This window comes from Amphiprion ocellaris, chromosome 12, assembly GCF_022539595.1.
Source record: "Amphiprion ocellaris isolate individual 3 ecotype Okinawa chromosome 12, ASM2253959v1, whole genome shotgun sequence".
In the NCBI taxonomy this organism is placed as follows: Eukaryota; Metazoa; Chordata; class Actinopteri; family Pomacentridae; genus Amphiprion; species Amphiprion ocellaris.
The window spans coordinates 30,949,497-30,976,308 of NC_072777.1; the positions used below are offsets into that span (position 1 = coordinate 30,949,497).

Here is a 26,812-nt window from a genome sequence, read left to right on the forward strand (position 1 = left end):
TTCTGATGTTCACATTTTCAACATTTTTGGGAAATTTTTGAACATTTTTTTGTGGAAAAAAAGAAATGTTAAAAATGTTTCTTAAGAACATTCACAAAAAAAATCAACCAAAATCCAGCCAATTTCACTGGATTTTGGCTGATTTTTTTGTGAATGTTCTTCAAGAAAATATTGAAAGTTTTACTGATATATATGTAATCACTTTAGATATTTTTAGGATTTTTTGGAAGATTTTTACAAATTTTTTGAAAATATTTACAAGAATTTTCTTGGCTCAATTGGGGGATTTTTTTAAATAAAACTTTTAAGGGAAAGTTTTAAGGTATTCTTGGAATTTTCTTCCTGAAGGTTTTGTAAATTTTCAGAAATTTGGGGAATTTTTTCAGAAAAGGAAACAGTATTTTGGTGCCCATAAATGAGGACAACAAGAGGGTTAAAAGAGATGTTTTCAACAGTTTGAATGGCTGTTAATCAATCAGATAGTGCTACATCATACTACATCATTGCCAAAGTACTGCTTTGTTAAATTAATTTACTTTATCATGAAAAAATTGCTGAATTATTGCGCTGTCTTTACATACATTGCAGCTGGATATTGTTCGCAATGATTCTGCCTCCAAATTATTGTGGTTTCCATGGGGTTTATTTCCCTTTTTTGACATCACTGTCATGGTGTTGTTAATATTTGAGAAGCTGTTGTGTGTTGCTGCTGCTGCATTAATGTCACATCCGAGAATTTGCTCTCAGCTTCTAAATCCTAAATGTGTCTTGCTTTATTCAGTGCATAATTTCTCCAACTAGTGTGAGTATAAGAATAAAATAGATGTGGACTAACTGAGCCGTGCTTCATGCTGGTCCGGCCACAAGAGATGTGACGTCTGAGCTGTAATCACACATCAGAGGTTAGAGGTCACACTGCAGGCAAACAGCCATTTCTGCCACTGGGCTTCAGTGTATTTTTTCTGTCTCGCCTGATTTAAACTCGTTTGTTTGCTGCTTGAAAGTTACAAGCTATTTGATTAAGTGTTGTTTTGTTATCGCTGGTCGTTCAGGACGTCTGACCTTGAATAAAAATCAGACCTTTGAGTTTGATCTAATCTAGACTTTCAAAATCCTCGAGCGGTTTTGCTGATTCCCTCCAGTGTGTTTATTTAAGTGGAGGTTTAATGTTTGTTTTGTGCACATTTCACGTGAACAATACATGTATGTAAATGCCTGAGCGAGTGCAAACATTATCAGTGCAGAAGTAGAGACGGAGGGGGAAGAGAAAATAAGACGACGGAGGCTGTTTGTCTCAGAGGACAAAGCCTCCCAGAGAGAAATGACACAATAGACTCCATTCACAGCCACACAAACAGCATTATGGCATTTTGTCCCTGTGACTGGACATTATTCAAACAACCAAACCAACAGGAGCACAGCTGGATCACCAAACAGCTCCCAAAAGCACAAACAAGACACTGTAAAAAGAGAGAAAATCTGAAAAAACGATAGAACAGGAGAACGTATGGGAGGAAAGATACCAGAAAAAATGTTCAGAAACTGTCTAAAAAATAATGTGAATAAAGGGCAAATATCTGTAAAATAATGATATGTTTAGTGAATGTAAATACAGTAAAAAACTTGAATTAATGCTATATATAAAAATAGAAATTTTGCTGTGAACATTGTGTACACTTTGGCCTTTTTTTTTAAACGGTCAGCATGTAAATTAATCATTTTTTTCTGTGACTTTATTAGATATTATCTGTAATTTAGCAAAACCTGAAAATCTATAAAATAACATTTAAATAATTCGCTACTATTTCCCAGTCCTTAACATGCATGAATTTTCTTTTGAATAAGAGCAAATAACTTTGAAATAAGGTTATTTTTAGCAGATTCATTTTAGTTAAGTTGTTATTTTACAGTGGCACATTGAAAAAGAACAAATTCTTGAACATCATGTACAGTTTTGGGGTATTTTTTTTTAACAGTTAACATGTGAAGTAACACTTTTCCTGTGATTTTAGTGGATGTTTTGCTAGAATTAAAAATATAAAAGTGGAAAAATGTTTAAAATAACAGTTAAAAATTATTTACCATTTTTCGATCCTAAATATACATATTTTTTCTTTCAGATGAGGACAAATATCTGTAATTCAATTGTATTTTTACTGATGTAGCGTTCACTTGTCATAGCTACTTGTGCCGCTATCTCGCAATGATACGGAAATCTTTAAGAAATCCGTGGATCCAGACTATAAGCTGCATCACTGCCAAAATCTAATCACTTGGTCCTTGTGTCATTTCTGACCTTCCCTGACAATTTCATCCAAATCTCTCAGTCCGTTTTTGAGTAATGTTGCACACAGAAAAACAGACAAATGTACTCTGATCGTCACATCACTCCGCTGTGTTCTTTGACGGAGTAAAAACAGTTGTGCAAGAGTTTGCAGTTAAAACTGTTTGAAAAGATTTTCTTCAGTGATGAATCCAATTTGCACTTGAGGCCCACTCCAGCCAAATTACTGGTTAGGAGGAAGCCTGGAGAAGCTACAAACCAGACTGTCTGCCCCTACAGTAAAACATAGGGGTGGATCATTGACCATCTGGGGTTGTTTCAGTCTGGGTGGAACAGGGCAAATGCAATTGTGTGAAGGGCAAATGAACAAGGTCATGTACAGGGCTAGTGTTGAAAACAGTCTTCTTCGATCACCTGCCTCCAATGACTGGATTTTCAAACAAGACAATGCCCCTTGCCACAAGACGAGGTCAGTTAAAGCCTTGATGGAGAACCAGAACATTGGAACCATGCCTTGGCTGCTCAATCACCAGATCTAAATCCAATTGAAAACCTATGGAAAATCATCAAACGCAAAATGGAGAAGTACAAGCCCAAAAACAAAGCAAATTAGTTAGAATCAGTGAACAGGAATGTGCTGCTATGACAGCAGAACAATGTCAGAAGCTGGTGGAGAGCAGCCAAGATGCATGGCTGCAGTCATCAAAAACAATGGTTATGAATCAGTACTAACTAACAATGCCATAGATATTGATGGAAGAACTGAAGTGATTTTGGTTATTAAGAAAACCATGGAAAATGTCTGATATCAGCTCTGAAATTGAACTCTTGTGAGCTAGTTTTGTTGCTATCATTATATTTGACCAAACAAATGTACCTTTAGCTGTACCAGTCATTAAAATGAATAAGAAATTGAAGAAAACAAGGGTGGTCTAATCATTTTTTCCATGACTGTACATCTGACTGAAGCTGAATACTGTTTACAAACCACTATTAAAAAATCAAACATATATAATACATCTACAGCTCTAACTTGCCATCATTTTTCCTTCTTTTCTCTCTGCTTCAGTGCATTTGCTGTTTTTCCCCCTTGATGTTTATGTTACATAACCACAGTGGACACTTGGGCTTTTTAGCATGTTTGGACGATTTTTGCTTGTTCTTTCCTTGTTTGTATCCTGCAGCATTATAAGACTGAGGTTATCATGCTACACAGCAGCAGAGTACAATGTGAAACATCATCTAATATTCAGCTTAAAACTGATCAGTCGGATTTACCTGGGATGCTTCAACATTGGGACTTTTGAAGTCCATAGGATAAATCTTGCATACATTGTTATTAAAAGTTAAAAAAAAATAATGTTTTTATGTTCATTATGATCATGTCTTTACAAATTCCATAATTATTTATTATGGAAACAATCACTTAATAAAAAATGACTGGATATCACTAAAATGTCAACTAAATAACCGTCCAAATTTAATAACAACCACCTTCTAATTAGCTAAACAATAATAAAATGAGTTTATTCAAAAATTGTTTTGATTGTGTTCTTTTTATGAAGTTGAAATAATCATGACAGATATTTCTTTTTTGGCAATATATCAAATTTTATGTGAAAAATAACAAATTGTATCTGTGTCCAAGAAATCACTTTCAACTCAGTTCCCCATTACAAAAACACCTCTCAAGGAAGTGTGTTAATTTCAGATCACATGACCTGCTCCACATGATGTCATTTCCTCCTGAAGAAAAGACTGGCAAGACTCCAAGGCTTTCTGAGTTATTTAATATAAAGTAGTGTGGATTTATGGCATGTCAACAGGTTTACTACAATATCTTTATGAATAACTTTCAGTTTTACTCAATTGTATATAGAATATTTTAGAAGAATCTTTGTGTAAAAATGCCATGTGGTGTTTGGTTATAGGCGATCATGTTGATTTTAGGCCTGAAAACAGCAACAATGTCAACTATGATACCTGTCAACTATGTTACAGAAAGTCCCGCATTTATATTTTGACCCTCTGCATCCCAGATGATGTGCTGTGATGTTTTCTGTCTCCATCGGTGCTGCGGTCTGAATGCTAATCTCTCGCCATCTCTCCTGTGGGTTGCCAGGTTTGCCAGGGTTTTCCAGCATGTTTGGGAAGAAGAAGAAACGGCTGGAGATCTCAGCTCCGTCTAACTTTGAGCACCGGGTCCACACAGGCTTCGACCCGCGGGAGCAGAAGTTCACCGGGCTGCCGCAGCAATGGCAGAGCCTCCTGGCGGACACTGCCAACCGACCCAAGCCCATGGTGGACCCCTCGTACATCACCCCCATCCAGCTGGCACCCATGAAGGTAGAGAGCGCACGGACGGAGGGCGTCAGGCCTGAGCGCTGGGGACGAATCATTATCATTTCCAGTCTCTGCGTCTTTTCTCTTACTCATCATTGCTGTGGTCCTCCTCCGCTTTCACCCACACTCCTGCTCTCTGTCTGTATACGAACAATCCTGTATTTCTTCTCCTCTCCACTGTCCTGAATCTGTTCCTTTTTTTTTTTCATTTCTCTATCTGTGCATTCTCACTCTCTGTAGGTGTCTGTCGTCGCTTCACTCTCCACCTGTTACGCTCTTTCCTCAGAGGCGAAGTAGATAATTCTCCATAACCATCTGGCCCCTTCGCTCTGTTCAAACGTTCCTATCATGTCTGAAAATTTAGTCACATTGTTGGAGATTATAGCGCTTTAAGACCACATTAAGCAATTTTGTGATGCTGAAAGACTCCGTGCCAAATTCACTGACAGCTGAAGCAGAACTACGTATGTTCTGTACAAGAAACGACACAGAAATTCTGCATTTATAATCAGTAAGATAATATTTGCTGAATTAAATACACTCACGAACAGTGTAGCCATAAATAATCAGCAGCTTTTGGTCATTTGGTAGATTTATTAACTAAAATCTACTCTTCAATTAATTGATTAGTGGTGATGAAAAGACAAAATCTGCAGGTTATTTAAATAAACAAGCATCTGAATGGACTCCACCTTTAGCCATGTTGACATAAACGAGTTATGAACAAATATGAAAAGCCATTTTTATGCATATTAAAAGATTTGTTAAGTGAGTCAAAGTTGACCTGCTTTCCAAAAGGCATAAAGATTTTAATTCACATCTTTTTCATTTTCAAAATAACAAAAAAGGAAAATCACCCAAAGCTAAAGTTTGGACACAGTGCATGGTTAATACTTAATGACTCTCCCTTTGGCAACTATCACAGATTTTTGTCTCCAGCTCAGAGTCTTTCACTTCTTATTTGGGGGATTTTCGTTGATTCTTCCGGCAAAAAGACTTCTAGTTTTGAGAGATTCTTGGGCCGCCTTGCAATCACTGCTCTCTGAAGTCTGTCCACAGGTTTTAGATGATGTTTAGGTCAGAGCATGAGGGTAAACCTTCTCTTGAGGTAGTCCACTGCAGATTTTAAGGTATGTTTAGGATCACCATCTTGTTGTAAAGGATGCTTGTTTCTATTTAACTGAATTCATTCCTCCCTCTGCCGGTGAAATATTCCCTCAGTCACCTGTGCTTAACAGCTGGAAATGTGTTTGTGCTTTTCATGAGAAACATCTGCTCCATTTTTTTCTTCAAACATACCTTTGCAATGACCAAAAAGTTCTATCTTAACTTCAGACATATTTTCAAAGTGCATCAGACGTCTGTAGATGTTAATTTGCAAACCTGCAATGCAACATTTTGTAGTGAGGATGCAGGACAGGTTTTCTCCTGAAGTTCATATTTGTGCACCACCACTCCAGTCTGATCAATCTTGACCTGAAGGTCTTTTGCAGTCAAAAGAGGGTCTTGATTTGCCTCTCTGGCAACCATAGAAGATTTCTTGATCTTGCAGACTTCAGCTTGACCTCCAGTGTTTGTGTTGTCAACATTAAGTGGAGACCACAGTTTACAAAAATAGATTTTATTTCAATAATTAAAAACCTAAAATGAATATTTAGCAGGGTTAAAAGCAGAAGTAGCCATGAGAGCAAGGTGAGCTCCGGCAGCAAAAGTGTGGTGACGATGCCAGACTCCTGAAAAAGCTTCTATTTAAAACTTCTTAAGTGTGGACGAGATCTGAACACTTTTTCACTGAAGGTCCAGTGATAGGCCAGAAGTGCGTCACTGTCAACTCTTAATTACATTACTAACAGAGGAAAGAGCTACCTGTTGTATTCTTACAACCTCCTCCTGCTTTATGGGCAGCAGTCATTTTACTTTTCTGAGTCCTAGGCAGCTGCTTGGAGGATCCTCATTGTTGGGACAAAGTTTGAGGAATCAAATAATCTATAAAGATTTAAAGTTTGCATCACCTGACTTTTCTTAACGGTTTGCTTCTGTATTTTATGTTGCTCTTGTTTTAAACTCTGAAAGCGTACGACACAAAAATGATGCAGCAATCTTGTTAAAAATGTTGAAATGAAAGTGACATCTTTAGTGTAATGTCTTTTGAAGATCAGTTAATCTTCTACTCATTTAGCTTGCTGAACTTGGGTTTAGAGAGGTATTTTATTTTTAAAAAAATATCTACTAAATGACACCATTCATCAGCTTCGTTGAGAAATGAACCAAATTTAAGCTCAAAATCACTGATATTTTGTCCAAGTCACAAATAGGACACAGGACACAAATATTAAATCAAATTTAAGATTTTGAGAGCAAAATAAAACTTACTTTATCAAAAAAATAAATGGAGCATGTCTCAAAAAATGGTAAACAGAGGAGCCAAGTTGGTGGAAGATACATTCAGCATGGTGAAACATCTTTCTACAGCTGTGTTTTCAGAGAATGTAAGATGTGAGTAGTAAAATACCTGCAGTATAAAGAGCCACTAGGTGCTGGTAACACCTGGGGTAACTTTGGGAAGTGTTGGATATGTTGATTCCAAATAGAGAATATCAGCAGATTTGGCATTACAACTTTGTGAAACTACACAAAATACAGCTTCTCTCTGCTTCTAGTCATGGCTGTGCTTTGTCTGTAGAGGTGCAGAACTTTATATTGCAATGAAAAATGAGCCCACAGTGAGGAAAAATGTGACAGGATAAAAAAAAAGCTCTCTCATATGGTTAATTATTCACAGTAACAGAAATTCAAACCGAAATTTTGCCACTACGAGCATTGCTAGCATTAATTCCTGGAGTCTATCTGCTTCCAAAATTGCTTAATGCAGTTTTAAAGACTTTATCTGATTAAACATTCCTCCATTAGGTAATGTCACAGTTATCAGAAACCGCATTTCAAACTGATGTTTCCTCTTCATTCAGCTGTTTTGTTGCCTCCCCTGTGAATGTGATTGTGTGTCTCCTCTTCTTTCTGAGTGTCTCCTCTGATGTGTTGTTGTTCATTGGTTCTTCTTAACATGTCACTTTGACACTTTTGACACAACTGAAAAAGCGGCTCTTTTTAAATATAGCCTCTTAGACATGTGGATATTGATAAAATTGCTCTTTCTGTACACCTTTCTCTGGGTTGTAGCAGAACAACTGAGGGCCTTCTAGGTTTTATGTGGGTTTTTACAAGGTCACTGCTTAAAAATGTGGCATTTACTGTCCTTCACTGTCCCTTCATGCTGCACGTGTGACCCAACTCTGTCCTTTCAGAGCACCAGAGCCCTTTATTTCCAATCCACGAACCTTGTGTCTCGTGTGTTGCAGTAACACCTGCTTACACCAGTTAAAAACAATTTTAAACTAATATTTGACACTAAAAAAAACGCTGCTCTTGGTTGCATTTGCATCCACAGTGAGACTAAATGCACCATTGGTCTCTGAGGAACCACTTTCAGGTCCTGCTGACAGGAAAAAAAATCCCACAAAGTTCTGTAATAGAGAACAGCAATATGCCACAGGAGATATCTCTGAAGAGGGGGAAACAAGAAAATAATTCTCTTGCTCTCTTCACAGATATCTCCCAAGAAAGTCCGGTCATCCGAAACGCCGTTGCCCAAAGTATGACTTCCTCTTCCCTTCTGTTTCTTCCCTCCCGTCCCCAGTTTTTTTTTGTTTTTTTTAAACCTCACACAGTCACAACTTCGCCGTTCTGTTTCCGCATCGCTGCCTGCTGCCATGCATCCAGGTGGAGGTGGCGTGTCAGCAGGAACACATGACATAACTTACATTGCTCTGCCAAGTCTTTTCTTAGACCTCATCTTCACTCTTCTTTTTGTTCCATTCGCATGAGCCTCCCTAGAAACGATAAGATTAGCTGCAGTGGCATGTTCCCCTTCTCTCCCCTTTGCAATGGAGCGCCATTGATGATGATGATGATGATCGTAATGATGATGATGATGATGATGATGATGATGATGGGTGCTGAGATGTGAAGTGCATGTTGCCATGACAGCTGATTCTGCTCTGCTGGAGGCTACCACTCTGTAGAAAATAGGTCATCAAGGGTTTGCATGTGTTCGATGAACCCTTCGATCCACGTCTTCATCTGACCCAAATCAGCCTCTGGCAGAGACAAACTGCCTCTTCTTCTCTTTCGCTTTCTCTTGTCCAAACCTAAAGCTCTTAGTCAATGAAATGAATTAAACATGAATGAGATGAATATGAAGTTTCTGTTCGGTGTAGGTTGGTGCAAGTTCTTAGAGTAGGGCTGTGATTCTTTTACAGTTTCATCTCGAAGTGTGCATTCAGGTTGTGCCTGTTTGGACACTTAAGAAAGTTCTAAATGGTTTTCTCTGACTGACCATGTTATAACAGTGTTTGAGGAACTGATAATCAAAGTAGTGGATGCCGTGACGTGCCATCAAAAGAGACTTTGTCTATGACGATGAAAAACATGTACCTTCACCATCCCTGTGGAAGTATTCTCCTTGTGTAGTAATACTCTGCTCCTAGTGCTCTTCTAAGGTTGTAGTGCTCCGTGGAAGTCCCGTAATGTAAAGATGTCAAACACTATCCACAAAGAGTGTTGAATCTCCTAACCTGTGTCAAACTGGTACCCCTTAAACTTGAATTTTATTTTAGAGTGGAAGAAGTGACAAATCTAAAGAGTAAAGATTGTTTTATGTTTCGTGCCTCCGCGAAATCCATGTGGCTCTGTGCAGATGTCATTTTAGCAGACACGCCCCCTCACACGGCCCTTCTCAAGTGGAAAATTTTCGCGTCGTGCACCTTCAAATTTCTAGAACAACACGGACGGAGACACGTGGAAAACTGCCGGAAGAACAGCAGCTCCTAGCAGCAGAGGTTCAGAAATACATTCATTTATACGATTCATCACATAGACATCACCATGATAACTGGGTTATGAACAATTTATGGCCTGAAATTAAAACTAACTGCTGAAATGCAACTATTGGGTAAAATGCCATGTTGTAAGTGGTGTAAACAATGGCAAACTTCTTCTACTCTAGTTTAGTACTGTGGTAGACATGTGTTTGCGATGCACTGCCCCCTGCAGTTTGGGAGCAGACGCTGCATGGAGTATAAAGCCACACATGTTCTCTCGAGCGGATTTCCAAGCGTCTCATTTCCGCACGTCACGTTCGTGCAGAAAGCATAACCCAGCCTTAAGGCAGACAGGAGTGATAATTGTGCTTTAGTGATCTAAAACCCTTGCGTCAAAACGCATCTAGATCAAATTTCTTGCCCCCACCCAATTAGAGTCATTTAATATTTTGTGTCTGCCCAGAAGTCCGACTCCAATAACATTTTCCAAGAAATATACACTTATTTTTTGTGAAATTATTAAAATCAATCCAATGTATATGCTTGGCAACTTGGTCATGAATGTTGCTGTAAAGTGGGGTGAATCTCAAAAGTAGTATCAAGAGGGTTGGGTGTCGCATGGCTTCAAAGCTCCAAAAGACGGCGAAAAACTGTATGTCAGAAAATGTATTGTAGATTAGCTGTAGTACCTGTTTGCGCCATCAGGTGGAGTCTCTCAGTGTTTAGTGACCAGATGAGGTGGTCACTCTCACTAAGGGCAGTTCTGTGTTACCAAGCAGAGAGCACTGTGGGGGTTTAGCTACCAACAGGCCACCATGACAGAGGTTTCTGCGATGCTTAATGACCTCTGGACAGAACTCAATCGACCTTCACAGCCCATATCATGTGTCTGTCAAGTAAACCATGACAAATATCCACTGTGCTCAATTTGTGTTATCAATTAATGGATTCTTGATTGATATTGCTGCTGATTTTTCATTATGAAAATATTGCAAAAATTACATCCTTAATAATGAGAACTAACAATAAAAAGTCAGGGTTTTATCTTTAGTAGTTCCTGAGGTTTTGTTCAAATCTAACCTCAAATTTCAATGAGCGAAAAAACATGCTGAAGATGGGTCAATGGGCAATTTAAAAAAAATGTTGGCAAATATTTGATAGGCAGATACTTTGATATATTTATTTGCCATTATAAAAATTTTTATTTAAATTTCATTTATTTATGCTTGAGCAGAAACTATTCTAAAAATGTGATGATTTGAGACAGAGTGACCTGCCTATTTTACTCAAGTTGTGGGGACTAATTTTAGGTGCATAAAACTAATTGAATTTTAATGTAAAAACTTGTTTTTAAGTAGGGTAAGAGTTATCATTTAGCAGGTAGTAATTGTACATTTTTTGTTGGGTTTTATCTGGTTTTATTTGTATACCACTGCTTTAATGTGTGAATTTTCCCGATTCAGTACAGGGGGTCCTCAGTTTATGACACCCTCAACCTATGGCGTTTCATTGGAACTAGTTGGCGAGCAGAGTGGATGAATACGTTGTCACACGGCGCTATAAGACGGCTTTGTTTACATTCGCTTTGTTTACATTCCACCTTGGATCGTGCTACATTCGCTAACGTTTTTTCCTTCATTATGGCTCACAAGTGTAGGTCAGACTCTTCTGATGGCAGTGCTTTTAAAAGGAAAGCCATCTCCATGGAAGTAGAATTAGATATTGTAAAATGCTGGGAACAGGGCGAAACACCGACGAACATTGGTCAAGTTGTAAAAACAGTGCAACATATTGTAGCGACCCTTTGTGATGAATGAGTGAGACTTTATCTTCTTCTCTGGTGGTTTATTGAACCTTCACACAGGCTACTGTGGGCCGTAGCCAACGCCTAAATAACTACAAAAACACGCTAACTTAGCTCCAGAATTAGCCGACGTTGCCAGCTCTCGCTACTGCTGACTGTCAGCCAATCAGAGGTGAGCTAACTAAACATGGCACGTTCACTGACATTAGGTAAATATGGGAATGAACACTAAACATTGAAACCTCAACATCAACAACAATATCAGTCCGTCACAATTTTCTGTTATCTTCTTGTAAAATGACTCATACATGCAGGAAAGTCGTTGGTATTCATCACTTTTCCGAAGAACTGATTGACATTGTGATGCACGTAACGGCTTTGTTTACATTTTCGCCGGAGTTCCAGCTTACGGCAAAAATCGACTTGCGTTGATCCATAGGAACGGAACTCCGGCGCGGACCCAGTCGAGGACCCCCTGTAAAGTTGATCTCTGGAGTGTAAGAAATGAATGTAAGTCAGTTTCCTCTGAAGTGATTGAAACACAACTGTGAGCATGTTTGTGACCCTCCCTCCCAAGGTGGGCTGGGTTATTTATAGTGTCTCACCCGTGGCCTGATGTCCTCCCTCCCTGGTAGCCCTGACACTTGATTGACGTGAGGCTTCCTCTGGCTGGCAGACTCCCCCAGCTCTGTCTGCTAGCTGTGTGTTCCACGCACACACCAGGTGGGCTTGGATGAAGCGGTCATCGGCCTGGCAGAGCTCCAGAGTACAGTAAAAAGGTCGACGTTGTGCACGCCATCCCCCGTGTGTGTGTTTGTGTGTTTTTTGTGCAGTTAGGGAGGTCGGTGCGGTCACGATGCTTAAATAACCACGAGCTCTACCCTCTGGCTCGAGCGCTCATCGTTTATTCACAGGGCTCGTAGCCTCGTTGTCAGACTGCTCATCTCGGCTGAGCATTAGTATTGCTTAAAGCTCTGGCTCTCCATTCTCCCCCTCCTCCACCAGCCCTTAGCAGACATGCTAATCCAGAAGTATGGGCTAACACCATGCCCTAACAGCATCTCCATGTTTTAAACATTAAAGCTGCTGCAGCCTGAGAATCCGAGGCTCTGAAACTACCTCTGAGCCTCTTTGTTGTGTTGCATTCCTTGTTTTCACGTGTAGCCGTGGGTTGTGTGTGATGCAAGGTTACATGATTGTTAATGTGTTGCATTCATTAGCTCCTCCAGGGGGCAGCGCCGTGGCTATTATTAATGCCAGGCTCATGTTGCACCTTGACTTTGACACCCTTAAACTGCAGACTCCTATAGAGCTGAGAGGGTAATTTACCGTGATGGTGTCGGTGTGCGTGTGCTCGTATGTGTGGGTCATTTGTGGGCCTGTTAATGGTATCTCCTTGTTCCTATTTGCTCATGTTTCCTCAGCCATGAGCCAATGTTAGATTTCTTGGTTTGTGTAAATAAGAAACAGAATGACCTGTGCAGGGAAGGTGACGCATCTAAGAGCAAAGAAGTTTAGTGTGAGCAGGTTCTTCGGTTAGTAGGTGTGTTTTTACTCTATTTACTGCCTCATTTATGCTACTTTTTACAGTTGGATGCCTTCTTATTTTGCATTTGAAGCTTTTTGATTTTACTGGCAACTGGCAATATGTTGACCAATAGAATTTCCCTTCAGAACTTTGTTTAATAGTGCACCGCAATAACAACACAACTATTGGGTCTGCAGTGATATTTTTACATACTGTACTGTTCAAAAGCACATTATTTTTCTCATATTGTATAAGGGGTTAACTGACCGATTAAGCCGATCGGGTTTAGACTATTATCACTGAAGGATATGTGTTGAAAAATTCTGTCTTCATTAAAAACATGTAAAACACAATAAACAAAGAGATTTCTTTAAAAAAAAAAAAAGAGTATTTTGGCAGGTAGTGTTGACATAATAATGTTGGTAATTCCATCAACCTAATATTGTGTATAATTTAAACTCAAATGTACATCTTAGTAATTTTAAAATTCAATTCAAGTTGAAGTAACTTAATAAAATTGATTTGATAACTTAAGTTTTTTTCACTCACCCTCTGGATTTTAAGTGTCCTTCCCTATCTGAGTGCACATGGACAATTTTAGACGGTTAAGACTGGTAATTAAAAGTACTTTTGATTTTAGAGGAAATACTATTTCCCCTAACTCAGTGTAATTTGTTGGTTCAGTATAGTCTCATTAATAAACCCAAACATAATTTTTTAGAGCGTATATAGATGATGTCTTAGAGGGTTTGTCCATCTTTATACACCAAACCTAAAGAAACTTGGCTACTTAAAACTTAAAAATGCTTCGCGCCAAATAAATCCTTTTAAACGATATAGAAATTCAATTTGGAACAACTTACTTTTATGAAAAATGTGCTTAAAAACTTGTTTATGCCACAAATGATTGCAAATAAACAGCTAATTCCCTGAACTCTTTATAATTTCACTAGAAGTTGTCACAACTCAAAAAGATTGACGCAAACTATTGCATACATTTTTTTTTTCTTGAGCCCAAACATGACTTGTTAGAGTGTATATTGGTGCCGGTATCAATGACCAGTCTCATCTTTGATAACGAATAATTGATACTGGCCCAGAAAAACATTTACATTTTCGCTCCTGTCTCTTTAAGGCCCCCTCCTGAAAAGCCCGGTCTGTTCTGATTGGTTAACTGGACTGACCGAATCCAGGAAATGTTGGTTAGCAACCACAGATCTTTTAGTACAGGTGGGAAGGGGAGCTCTAGCAGAAGTGGCTCTAGTGAGGAAGTAATGTCGGACTATGAGTCAGTTACTCATTCTTTCTTTGAGGCCAAACTAGCTGCTGATCAGGTGTTATGCAAATGTGTTACATGATGATGTGGATAAGTACCAGAAGTAAGGTCTTGACTTCAAACAAAGTGTTTTAGGCAAGTAAGGAGTCGAGTTTTCTAAGGGGAAAAATGTCTCCCTTTGGCATGGAAGTTTGCAGAACTTTTACATACACTAAAACGCAGATGTAAAACACAGTAAAGAAAAAAAAACAAAAAACAGAATATAGTCTCTTTAATGCCTACATAGTTTGCACAAACTTTGCTGATCCAGTCACAGCACATCAGAGTACGGCCAAAGTAGTTAAAGATGGATTCTGTGATTTTGGAAGAAGATTGTTGATATTTAGCTAGTTAGCATACAGGGGGTCCTTGACTTATGTTGGAGTTCTGTTTCTATGGTGCGACATAAGTTGATTTTTGCTGTAAGTCGGAGCTCCGGTGAAAATGTAAACAAAGCCATTACAGGCATCACCATATCAATCAGTTTACTTATGCAACTACAGTAACGACAAACAGTCATTAGCTCACACTGTGAAACACAACTTGGTAGGAAAATACCGGCGAAAATGTAAACTTGAAGTCTGACTCGGGAGCAATAATGAAGTTAGCGAATGTAGCATAATCCAGTGTGGTGGCAAATGTAAACAAAGCCGTGTTAGACCGCCGCTTGGCTACCGTACATACAGTATTCATCCATTTCGTTCGCCGCGCAACTACTTCCACTGAACCAGTTTTGACATAATGATGAAATGTCGTACGTTAAACCAAGGACCGGCCTGTAGTCAGTTCCGACGTAACGGCGAAACAATGTAAGTCGAGAATGCCGTAAAGCGAGGACCTCCTGTATTTAGCTAGTTAGCATGTGCAAGATTTACATTCCGTCTTGCTCCTCCTTGCTTTCACTTACATGTCCTATATTCCTGTGTACGTTCAAGCTTATGCACAGGATATGTTGGAATATTGTTTGTATACTTTGTTTCCCCATATGAACACTGGCTGTTTTTCCATATACACAGAACGGCCAGCTGGCAGACTGAGATTCATTCACTGAATACGACAAAAAGTGATTTTGAATTGGTAATGCTGACACAATACACATGTACACTGGGCCCCAGCTTGCTGCAAAAGCGCTGAAAAAGTAGGATTTTGCTCAGTGAAGGCTTTCAGTGAACGTAAATGAAGCGCTTTGTTTTTTATCAGCAGAGTTATCAAACAGCCCTGGGGGCATCAGTAAAGCAAGAGAGACAGAAAAAAACCCCAGAGAGGATTGCATGGAGGACCAAACCATCATGATTCCTGAGACCAGCTTAGAGCTTATTCCTCTTAATTCTGCAGTAGCTTTAAAGGAGAGATGTTCACATTCGCTGATAATACGTGAGCCAGGAGGGATTTCAATAACATATGCAGGTCGTGTTTTAAGGTGGATATCTCTCTTTAATACCCCTATCATCTTAAAATTACACTTTCTTGTCCTGGTTGATGCTCAAAGCAAATGCATCTCCTGATATAGGCATTTCTGTTTCTTCTGTTTTCAGACGGTGAATGCAACACAGCTGTAACTGCTTATTATCTAAAAATAAAGTCAACATTAGATCACTTTGTATTTCCACCTGAGGTAGTTCATTTTCAGCCTGAATTATGTGTAGTCTGACACTTACAGCATGTCCTCAGATTAGTTTCACTCTCATGCCATGTGGGCGGAGAGGTAATGTGGTTTAATGGCTCGAGTTGATTCACAGGTTTCCCACAGATGAATCAGAAAAGGCTAAAGATGAATGGAGACGTTTGAAGGAATGCAGACAGTTCTGAATCAGTGAGGCAGCTTCAGAGTTGATCTAAGTGTAAAAATGGGTAAATGAAACCTGACTGCCTGTGTTTATATTATGCACCTACATCTCAGACAGTTTTCTTAGTCATGGTGAAGGTTCATGTCGGTACAAATGAAGAAACTGGTGATGTTGTTTAACCCTCTGAAACCTCAGAACCCACTGGTTGGTGGGAAATGCATGTTACCTTTAAAAAATACATCAAAAAGACCTCATTTATAAGAGCCAGAAACTGTAAAGACGGTAGTTAGGGTCTGATCAACAACGGTGCAAGGAACGGCGTCCTCAACCTACGACAGTGAATGAAAATAAAGAAAGAAGCAAAAGTACAAAGAAACTCTTGGCGTTCAAAGGGTTAAAGGTGGTGATGAAGGAAGGAAACCTTGTAGACGTCAGACTCCAACCTGTTTGGTGTGAGTTTCATTGATTTTGTTTTTGTTCCACACTGATGAAGAGCAATTTATATGAATAAGATCTGTGCAAAATGATATATTCTGTAATGAAGACGTACAGGTAAAATCCAAAATTGGATGCACAAATTTAGATGAGCAGCGTATTCAAGGAGCTGCCATGCAACGAAGATGTAATTTACTTCATTTTCTTCCCCTCAGCCTGCTTGCGGTTTCTAACGTTTCTCTAAATGACTGCTGTCTCCCTCCAGAGTTTGTGCCTAAACTTCTTCTTGCATTTCAGCTGTGGGTTACATGTGCTGTAGGTAGTGTAGGTGGAGAGAACTCTGGAGATATTTTCGGTGGCTGAACATCTCGCTGCTGTCAAACCCATTATAGCTTCCCTGAAAATACCTCGACATTACATCACACCGGTACATCGGAGAATATGCAACAAAATGCACCCACAGTGGATGTTATTTAACAATGAATTTGGTCCTAAATGATGCAGAATTTGACACAAATGTGACACAAACTGGCACAGCACGTGACAGTGGGCATATGCTACACTACTGTAAATATCAGTGGGTCAGTAATAGCAGCAGGGCACACCCGCCCACCTTCCCCCACCAGCTTATTGGCAGGTGACTGAGGGGAAACTCGATCATTAGGTCCCTCTGAGGTCGGTTTCAGAGCCAGACTTATAGTCAATCCATGCAGCTGCAGTCGGGCAGAGCCAAACGTCATGGCGGGGGGGCGAGGAGCTTCAGATCTCAGGGCGAACGGGAGGACCGAGGGGTTGAGGGAGTCGGGGAAGCTGAGGCCAACAGCAGCAGCAGGAACGATGAAGCCCGAGGAGACGCTGGTGTTCGAACCGCAGGCACAGACGATTCTTAAACAGTTACAGGTGGGCAGTCTGACTCTTTCTGCTGCTGGGGAGCCAAGGCTGCATGCTGCTCTGCTGGCTTTGCATATTTGTCTGTGCAACAGGTCTGCGAGCCTGAAGCCAACAGCAGCTCCAGGCGAAACAGACCAAACAGTGACGGTGCAGGTGAGATTCAAACGGCTCTATTCTGCTGTTTTTTGCTGAGGCCACATGTTTAAAAGGTCACACGTGACTATGTTTGAAACCTGCGTCTATTTTTGGTTCATTTTTACCACTAAACTCTGACGTGCCGTGAATTATAGCTGCTCAGGCTGCAGGTTGTTTTCTCATGTTTCTGCAGGTTTGTGTGCTGAGCGCCGCATGGCAGTTATTTTTGTAGCTTTGCTGGGTTTGCTGTATGTGTACATATAGAAACAGAGGCCGGACAGATAGAGTTTCTGATTTAACAGGGTCACCCAGTCCTTGCTGCAGGGGTAGAAATGCAAACCTGTGACTTTATTGAAAGGGGAAACAAGGTATTAGAGTTCTGACATGTGCAAGCAGAGAGTAGCTAATTTGAGGAGGCATTTCATTGCAGAGTGTATTAATGATACTGGGTGAGCGCCAAAGCAGTGGAGTGTCCAGACTGGGAATGACTGAGGTCTAGACAAGTGCTTAGATATGGAACAAGTCAAGAATCTCTTAACATGTCTCCTTGTTGTAAATCTATTAGCTGAAAATGTAAGTTTTTTGGACAAAGTTTTAACCCTCTGACCCCGAAAGGCACTTGTTATTTTAAAAGAATCACCAAAATTACACCATTTATCAGAGCCAGAAACTGTAAAATCAGAAAAAAAGTCAGCATTGTCACCTTTCTGAAGGTCCTTCAACTAATCCATGATGAGCCGTTTCACTTTTTGCACCAGATTCTGCAAAAAAAAAAAACAACAAAAAAAGATATACAAATGCAGAGCAGTATTTCTTTGCTCCAGATTTGCCAAACTGCATTTACGTTCGATGTCGTCGTGCACAATGACTGTGGCGTTCGTTCAACTTCCTAATGGGCACAAAAGAAAGTTGGATGTCGTGATCAATATGCGTTTGATTTCAAGTTTTATTTAATTTTGACTCGGTATGTATTACTTTGCGTCTTACATTGATGTGGGATTAAATTGGTCAAAGCAGAAATAGACTTGAAGGGAAAATAACTGCTGATTGATGTGTCTGTGCACCCTCACACAGATAGAGAGAGCATCTGTCTTTCTTGGCACTGAGCTGAAGTGGATGGCATTGATTTAGACCTCTCGTTCCTTCCTCCTCGGCTTTCTCACTTTGTCTTCTCGCGCCGCTGCCATTCACAGTCACACTGCAAATCACCTCTCACGGCGGCTTCAGAGCCACAGTCGGCAGGGGAATTTTGGCTTTCGGCGACGTGCGCTGCAGTGCTGCCAGGGCGGCTCAAAATGTCCTGGCTAACAACCATCCTTCAGTGTCTGAATGTGGGTTTTTTTGGAAGGACATTTGGGCTGTGAATTTTAAACAGGGAGGGATTGTTGCAGGAGGACAACATTGAAATAACTGGTGTGTCATACTTTAGAAGCTGCAACTTTGTAGTGGATTTAAAGTGCTTCCCAATTTCTTGATGACAAGCTGTGAAGTGACTTTTTAAAATCCTAATCTTCTTGAACACATAACATTATTTACATAGTTTCTCAGTCAGCTACTTTACTCTTGGCTTGAAGGGAATCTAATGGCTGGGCTTGTAGTATCCTCGTGTGGCCAAAGTGCAAACTGCAACTCACAGTTCAAATACTGCACTTAGGCCACTGTGAAAATCAGCTTTATAGACACATTTAATAGAGAGAATTGAGTCTTGTTTTACTATTATTTTATGTTTTTGTGTACCATACCTGATTAGACAGATAGACAGATACTTTATTGATCTTTTGCAAGACATTACCTTTTTCCAGCAACAACATAAAACATTTTCAGCTCATCTATTCACAGAAAATGTACGGAATACCTAGAGAAACGTCATAAAAAGATTTGAAATATGTAACTGTGCAAAATATACAGTTTTCAAAGTATGCAGTGTAGGGGTGGTGAATTGGCCCAATTTCCCGATTCGATTACCAACCGATTTTCAATTATTGCCGATTATCAATTCGATTTTTGATTATTGCCGATTATTGATCTTCAATTTAACGTCAGTCAGTTGCTGAATTATTTGACTTCTCTTTTGACTAACACCTCACAGCACCTTCAGTATTGTAGTGTAATTGTAATATCCAAATTAATTTTTGCTTTACTTTGTTTTAAATGTAGTCTTTCACTGTTAAAAAAATATCCACACTTGTGAATAAATGTCCAAATTATATTTATTTATTCATTTTACTCTCCATATAACAAAGATGCAGATGCTTTGGAACTTTCTGTGGTCACAGATCAGCGTGTAATACCTTGGACCTTCATGGCAACTTAAATGGCAAAATGAAATAGGAAATACAATAAACTTTCTGTAGCTTATATGCTGTAATAGAAAAAACAGAGCACAACACACTGTGTTGTGAGTAATCAAGTACCAACACATGACTGGCTGTGGTGCTCCGATGGAAGAAGGCAGTGATCCGCCTGACTCTACCCAGGAGTCGGGCTACAGTGGGCAGCTTCAGTGCTCGTTGGCAGGCGAGGTTGAGGGCGTGAGCATAACACCGGACATGAACAAAGCTGCCAAGCTCAGCAGCCAGGCTCATGTTACCGGCATTGTCGGTGACGAGAACCAGGTCGTGCTTCTCTATTCCCCACTCGTCTGCTACTGTTCTAAGAAACTCGCACATATTCGCCCCTGTGTGGCTGTCATCCATAGCTGTGGTCTGAAGCACGTAGGAAATGAGCTTCCATTCACTGCTGACATGGTGAGCCGTGATGGTCACGTATGAGATCGTAGCTCTGGATGTCCAGGCATCACAAGTTATTGCCACCCTGTGAGCAGACTTGATGGACTCTTGCACGGAAAACTTTGTCTCCTTGTAAAGATTTGGGATCGATTTATGCGTGAAAAAGCTCCGGGACGGAATAACATATCTTGGCTCCAGATTGTGGACTAAATAGCGGAAGCCCGTGTTTTCCACCACGCTGTATGGTCTCATATCCTTCGCGATGAAGTAGGATATACACTTTGTGATTTTCTTAGCTCGCTCCGAGCCGGGTGCGAGCTTAGCCACCTGGTTTGGTGGGATGACAGGCTTCGGATGCTCGTTCTCAGCCCTGGATGCCTCCCCTGGATGGAAGCGCGACATGTGAGCTCTCATGTTGCTAGTATTGCCGCAGTACTTTAGCTTAGCATGGCAAAGCTTGCAGACAACATAGGCTCTGTCGATATCTTGTGAGGACTTATCATAAAAACCAAAATGTACCCACACGCTTGCTTTAAACCCAGATGCAGCTGGGTGGATTAGTTGGCTGTCGGATGTTGTGTTTTCTGTTTTCATTTTTCAGGCGTCGCACCGTACCTCGCTCACCTCAGTTAGCACCCGGTTAGCGCCGACACACTTGCTCGCTGGCTCAGTTACACGTGTCTTGTTAGGACAGACAGGTAATAGCGCTCCACCGTGTGGTTAAATCATATATGACAGCCAGTAACAGGAGGACTCGCCTTTGTATTAAAATTTGAAAAATGTAATAATCGATTTTTTGGGAATTTAGAATGGATTCATAATCGGCCATTTAATAATCGCGATTACTCGATTATCGATTTTTTTCACCACCCCTAATGCAGTGGAAATTATGTAATGTAAAAAATACACAATGTGCAAAATGACTTGCATCTAAAATCTATATACAGGGAGTCCTCGACTTAGGTCGGAGTTCCGTTCCTACGGATCGCTGTAAATCGGAACTCTGGCGAAAATGTAAACAAAGCCGTTATGTGCATCACGATATTGATCAGTTCTTCGGAAAAGTCATGAATACTGATGACTTTCATATTTGTATGAGTCATTTTACAAGAAGACAACAGAACATGTTGCACTTTTTGTACAACTTGAGCGTTTTATTATATCTAATTTCAGTTCCATGGAGATGGCTTTTCTTTTCTTCGAAGCATCAGAAGAGTCTGACTCATGCTTGGGAGCCATAATGAAGGGCAAAAAGTTAGCTGCATTTTAGGGCTGCACAATATATCATTGCGGCATCAACACTGTAATGAATTCAATGCAAATGAACTCAAACACATCATGCTGCACTTTCTTGCGGCTTGATACAAAAAGAAGACTTGCATGGTTCTCATTTTCCATGACTAATCTGCAAGCGATATCTGTCTGATAGAACATCATTTACTCTGATTTAGGAGTTCTTGAACTGTTTTCAGATTTTTTTTTGTCTTTGTTGAAAACGTAGTTTGTTGACATGCAGCCTCCACATGTTCGCAGCAAAATCAGCGGAAAACATGACAGAAACAGTAGAAAGGAAGATGTGGTTGCTAAAAGAAACACAGCAACAGTTTTATTGAAATATTTTGACTACAGAAAGGATGATGTTGATCAAAAGCACAGTTCTCCATCAGCTGTATCTTGCAGTTGTTGCCATAACATGAGGCAACACAACTAATTTGTTTCACCATTTAAATCAGCGCCACAAAGCTCTGTGTGACGAGAGCAAAGCCAGATCTGAATGTCATCCAAAGCAAAAAGCCATTTTGGATGGCTGTGACAGTGTTACACCACATGAGAAAAGATCCAAACTACCTTTTTTCTGCTTTTTTAATATGATTTTTTCTTGTCAGTGCACATACACTCCTCTAGAGAATCCACACAATCATGCTAGATTGATAAATTATTTCCAAGTAGAGTTATTCAAGTAATGTGTGGAAACTTTATGTATTTTTTCATACTGCACTATGTGTCACAGAGAAAACTAAATATCACAAATGCAGTTTCTTTCCCAACATTGTGCAGCTTTTTGAAGAATTAGGGATATTAGCTACCCCTTATCAAACTCCAGGTCATTCATTTTCATGCTTACTATGGGAAATGTGCTGTTTTTATTACTTTCACATTGAATACCATGCTGTAATTTGAGTTCATTTACAAAAAAATAGCAATATGAAATCATTTTAAGCAAAAAATCATCCATGCAGTAGTTGAATTTGTCTGCATTTTCACCCAGTTTTATGTTATCTGCCTTTTAAATGCCCCCCCCCTTTTTAAAAAAAAATCAGAAACAGACCCATAAAGACTTTATTGATCCTCGAGGGTGTACCAGTTGCTCCCATTCAAATCTTAGAAATTTAAGCACTTCATATATTAGTTAGATGTAGTTATATATTAGTGCATATCATTCCCATACATATAGACCAGTAATGACCTCCTCTTCCACTTTCTGTTGAGCTCAGTGGGTCAGTTTTTGTCTATTATAATCATCAACAAACAGACAGGAGTCTTAATAATGCTGGTGTCCAATTTCATCTTTATTTTACGCCACCAGTTGTTGGTTTACAAGTTAAGTTGTGCTGGATGCTCCTGATAGGTAAAAAATAGCCCAGAATTCAACTTCATCCTCCTGACTACAAGGAAAAAAAATATTGTCCATACACATTTTTTAAAATTCCCCAGTCTTTGTAGCGTAATTAGAATACTGGAAACATTAAAAAATAAAAAATAAATAAATAAAAATATTTTTAAGATGTCTGTCCACTGCAATGGACATTGGAACACCATACATGTGAAACTGAGCCTTGATAGCAATCAGTTAGTCCCAACGAAAATACCAAAAAGTCAACATGAGAATGAGTTTAACATCCACATAACTGTCTATCATTACTTTTGTTTTGTTGTGCTTATTTGGTTTGATACTTCAAAAAGCAATTCCCCGATGCCTTGATGTATGTGTTTCGTCCACCATCTCTAGAAGATGGACGGCGCCATTGTGTCTCAGAGCTGCATTTGGCTGCGGTTTCCACTTTTGACGTGGGGGAGTGTGGTCATCTTCGGTGTCACTTGAAATTCCTGTTTGGGCCAGAGTAATCAACTCTTCACCACGAAGCAGTCTGAAGTCAAGGAACTTCAGTGGTTTCTTCCCCAGAAACTGGTGGCACTCTAATACTGAAGCCATGAGTTGGGGGTTGCCAGATCAAAAAAGTGGAAAACTGTACGCACTGTCCATTTCCAAGTGTGAGAGTCCATCCTTTAGAAACTCAACATTCAGTCAACCAAGTTCACGCCACACATGTTGGTGTTGTACTTAGCAAATGCCAGTGGCCTTGACACCTGGACAAATCTTCTGTCTTTCTTGGACCATCTTCTGCGTGCGTCCTGAGGTTCAATGTCATTTTTCTTAATGAGAAAGAGAAAGGGACCAAAGCTCCACCCCTTCACATTTGGTATCATTGAAAAGCCCTAAATGTCCTCTGTAGATGGCATAAAGAGGTAATTCAATAGTATGCAGTGGGTGGGAGATATTCAAGTTTACAAATTTGAACTCCTGGTAGTCAGGAGGATGCATAAATTAAAAGCAGCTAATGTGACACTCAGAGTCTTTAAATGTAAAGCAGGACTACCAGAATGCATTGCATGGTTGCTGCCTGAATAGTGTGTAAATTACATGTACAGTTAGAGTTTACCCTAACTCTGTTAGGCTGCATTTGGGCTGCATGCTAACAGCAGCATGCTAACCTGAACACAGTGGCTGTAATTTAATCATTATTTTAATTTAGTATGTTACCATGTTAGTAGCAAACAGATTCACCTTCATAACACTGTAAAACAAGTCTTCAGTCTTTCTTTCAGTAGCAACTTTGACAATTTCTGGTGGTGAATCTAAGTTTGAATGTAAATGTGTGAAAAAGCGACAGAAGTGAAATAAAAATGAGGCGAGAAAAGACAACAGGAGACGATCTAATGAGGGGAGTAAAGCTGAATGAAGGTGGTACCGACTATAACTGGCTGACGGGGCTCCGATTAATGAGTGGTGGTGTGTAATTAATTATAGCAGGCAGCTGTCTGTTTATCCGTCTCAGAGTTGACAAGAAGATAACTGTGGGACATCAGATTGATCTCCACCTTCTTCTCCCTCTCTGCCTCTTCTCAGATCAGAAAGTTTGCAAAACTTTGGAGCTTTAAAAAGGACACTGGAAAGCACTGTTTTTTTTGCTCAGTTACTCAGCTACTTATCTTTTTATTTATATTTGCTAGAAATTTCTGCTTCTGATCAGCCTAAATCTGCCGGTGCTTAGAGGAGTGGATAAAAAAAAAGTAGGGTGTCCAGGCTTTAGAGCACTAATATGCTTAAGGTCAGGGGATTTGCTCTGGACTGTATGTTTGTATTTCATTATGCCTCCACCGCTAATCCAGTTTGCTGGAAATCATTCCTGCCTCCAGTGACTCATGGGTCCAGGAGCTGCTAGCGGCGGCTCAGGTCAGAGGTCACTGGGTCACGCTGGTTTGAGCTGTGGGGGAGCTACAGCGTAATGTCACTGCAGGAAAACACCGACTCTCAGCAGCAGGTTGAGCTGCACAGTTGGCCTCCAGCAGCAGCATAAACATAGAAACACTGCTCTTTAAGCTCCGCTGTACAGACAATACATGTGTGCATTAATCCGATAAAACACCACAACAGTAACAGGCATCTTCTCGCTCTATGTCGCCACAAATGCACATGTTATCCTGCTGGCAAATAGAAAATGGGATGTAAGCGGTTCTTTAAGTAATTGCAAATCTGTTTTTGGTTGTGCCTTTTCAAATAATGCAGCGATTTAGAGCTCTATAAGCAGTTCAAACAGCTGATTCTCCATTTGCAGATGTGAAATGTGGTTCGACTGAAATCATACCTACTCTTCAGCTAGTCAATTGCTCACAGAGGAAAAAATCTGCATGCAATGTCAAGTGCATTCCAGCTTACACTGCCAGCCTTAGTAGCCAAAATAAATTTAAATCAACATACAAATCTAGTATTTGCAGCATATTAAACAATTTTAAACAGCTTATTTTTTACTAAAATGATAAGAACAGCTGCCTATATTAATATGATGTTCTGAAAATGGAACTATATCAACTTTTAATTCCAGCACAAGGACTATTGAGGAATTTAACAGATGGGTCAATATATAACTGAGGGACTTTGGGATATATCTTGCATATATTTTTTATTAAAAGTAACAAAAAATAATGTTTTTTATATTCATTATAAAGATAAAGATAAGATAAAGAGACTTTATTGTCATTATGCAGAAGTACAACGAAATTTGTCTGGAAGAACAAGACAATTAGCAGCAGTGCAAATAAGAATAAAAATAGATAAAAATACTCTTAAAAAATAAAAAGAATCAAAGTACTATATACAAAGTTATGATCACGTCTTTACAAATTCCATAATTATTTATTACGGAAACAATCATTTATTATGATTGTTTATAATTCTGGAGAATTACTGACATCCAATAAATTACAGATATATAATCTTTCACAATAATCTAAAAAAAAATGCTTGGACAAACGAGCTGTGTCCATTTTAGCTAACTGTAGTTGCTGTTTTCACCCGTATGCATCAGGATTTAGGTATTTTGTCATTTCATTATACTTCCGTGTTTGTAGTCAATTAGGATTTTAGAAGAATGAAAGCTGTGTGTTTTAATTATACTGTGTATGATATAATAACAGTTTAAATTAGCAATAGCTACAAAAAAAGCTCATAGTTTCATGATCTGTTTGTCAAAGGATGTTAAATTACATTGTCCCAATCTAATTAAGATTTACTGAACCCTCGTGTTGTCCTGTGGGTCAAATTGACCCATTCTAAAGTTTGAAAATGTGGGAAAAATTGATATATTTTCACAGTGAAAACTTCCACATTTTCAATATTTTTGGGAAATTAAAATAATTCTTGATGGAAAAAAGAAATTTAAAAAAAAAAGTTTCTTTAAGAACATTTGGGGAAAAAAATCTACCAAAATCCAGCGAATTTTGCTGGATTTTGGTTGATTATTTTCTGAATGTTCTTAAAGAAAATATTGGAAATTTTGATGATATATATGTAATCACTTTAGATATTTTTAGGATTTTTTGGAAGATTTTTTTTAATTTAAAAAAAAATTTACAATTTAAATTTTTATTTTTAAATTTTTTATTTTTTGCCTAATTTGGGGATTTTTTTTAAATAAAATAAAACTTTTAAGGGAAACTTTTAAGGAATTTTTGGTATTTTCTTCCTGAAGATTTTGCAAATGTTTTATAAATTTGGGGAATTTTTTTGCAGAATTTTGGGATTTTTTTTCAGACAAGGAAACAATATTTTTTTGTGCCCGTAAATGGGACAAGAGGAGGGTTAAATCCACTCATATACCCTCTGCAGTACTCCATAGTACCCCTAGAGATACCTCAGTTTCAGTTACTCTGACTTCTTGTATACTGCAGATGTTGGCTGGAGTTTTTTGACAATTGTAGTCCTTATTGTGCAACACCAGGGGTCACTGCTGTCAGATTTATAAGTCAGAAGTTGCTTCTTCATATAAAAAGCCTTTAAGTTACTTTATATTTTGACTCGTTGGTAGAAGTTTGGGCCCATTTATCTTAGAAATGAACAAAGCT

At 39.2% G+C, this 26,812-nt stretch overlaps 1 protein-coding gene across 7 annotated transcripts in view; it reads left to right on the top strand.

Moving 5' to 3' along the window:
- Positions 1-26,812, top strand: part of pak5 (p21 protein (Cdc42/Rac)-activated kinase 5) — a 119,558-nt gene that overhangs the window by 55,501 nt on the left and 37,245 nt on the right. For 4 of the 7 annotated variants that reach the window (XR_008603524.1, XM_055015947.1, XM_055015948.1 and 1 more), the window contains exons 2-3: positions 4,407-4,630; positions 8,233-8,277. Coding sequence is in view for 5 of the 7 variants with exons in the window: in XM_055015948.1 (XP_054871923.1) it covers positions 4,407-4,630; positions 8,233-8,277 (269 nt within the window). In the remaining 2 variants the exon portion in view is untranslated. Of the gene's footprint in view, positions 1-4,406; positions 4,631-8,232; positions 8,278-17,061; positions 17,274-17,301; positions 17,418-26,812 lie in introns of those variants that run through there. The other 3 variants (XM_055015945.1, XM_035953069.2, XM_055015949.1) reach the window with 3 other exon arrangements.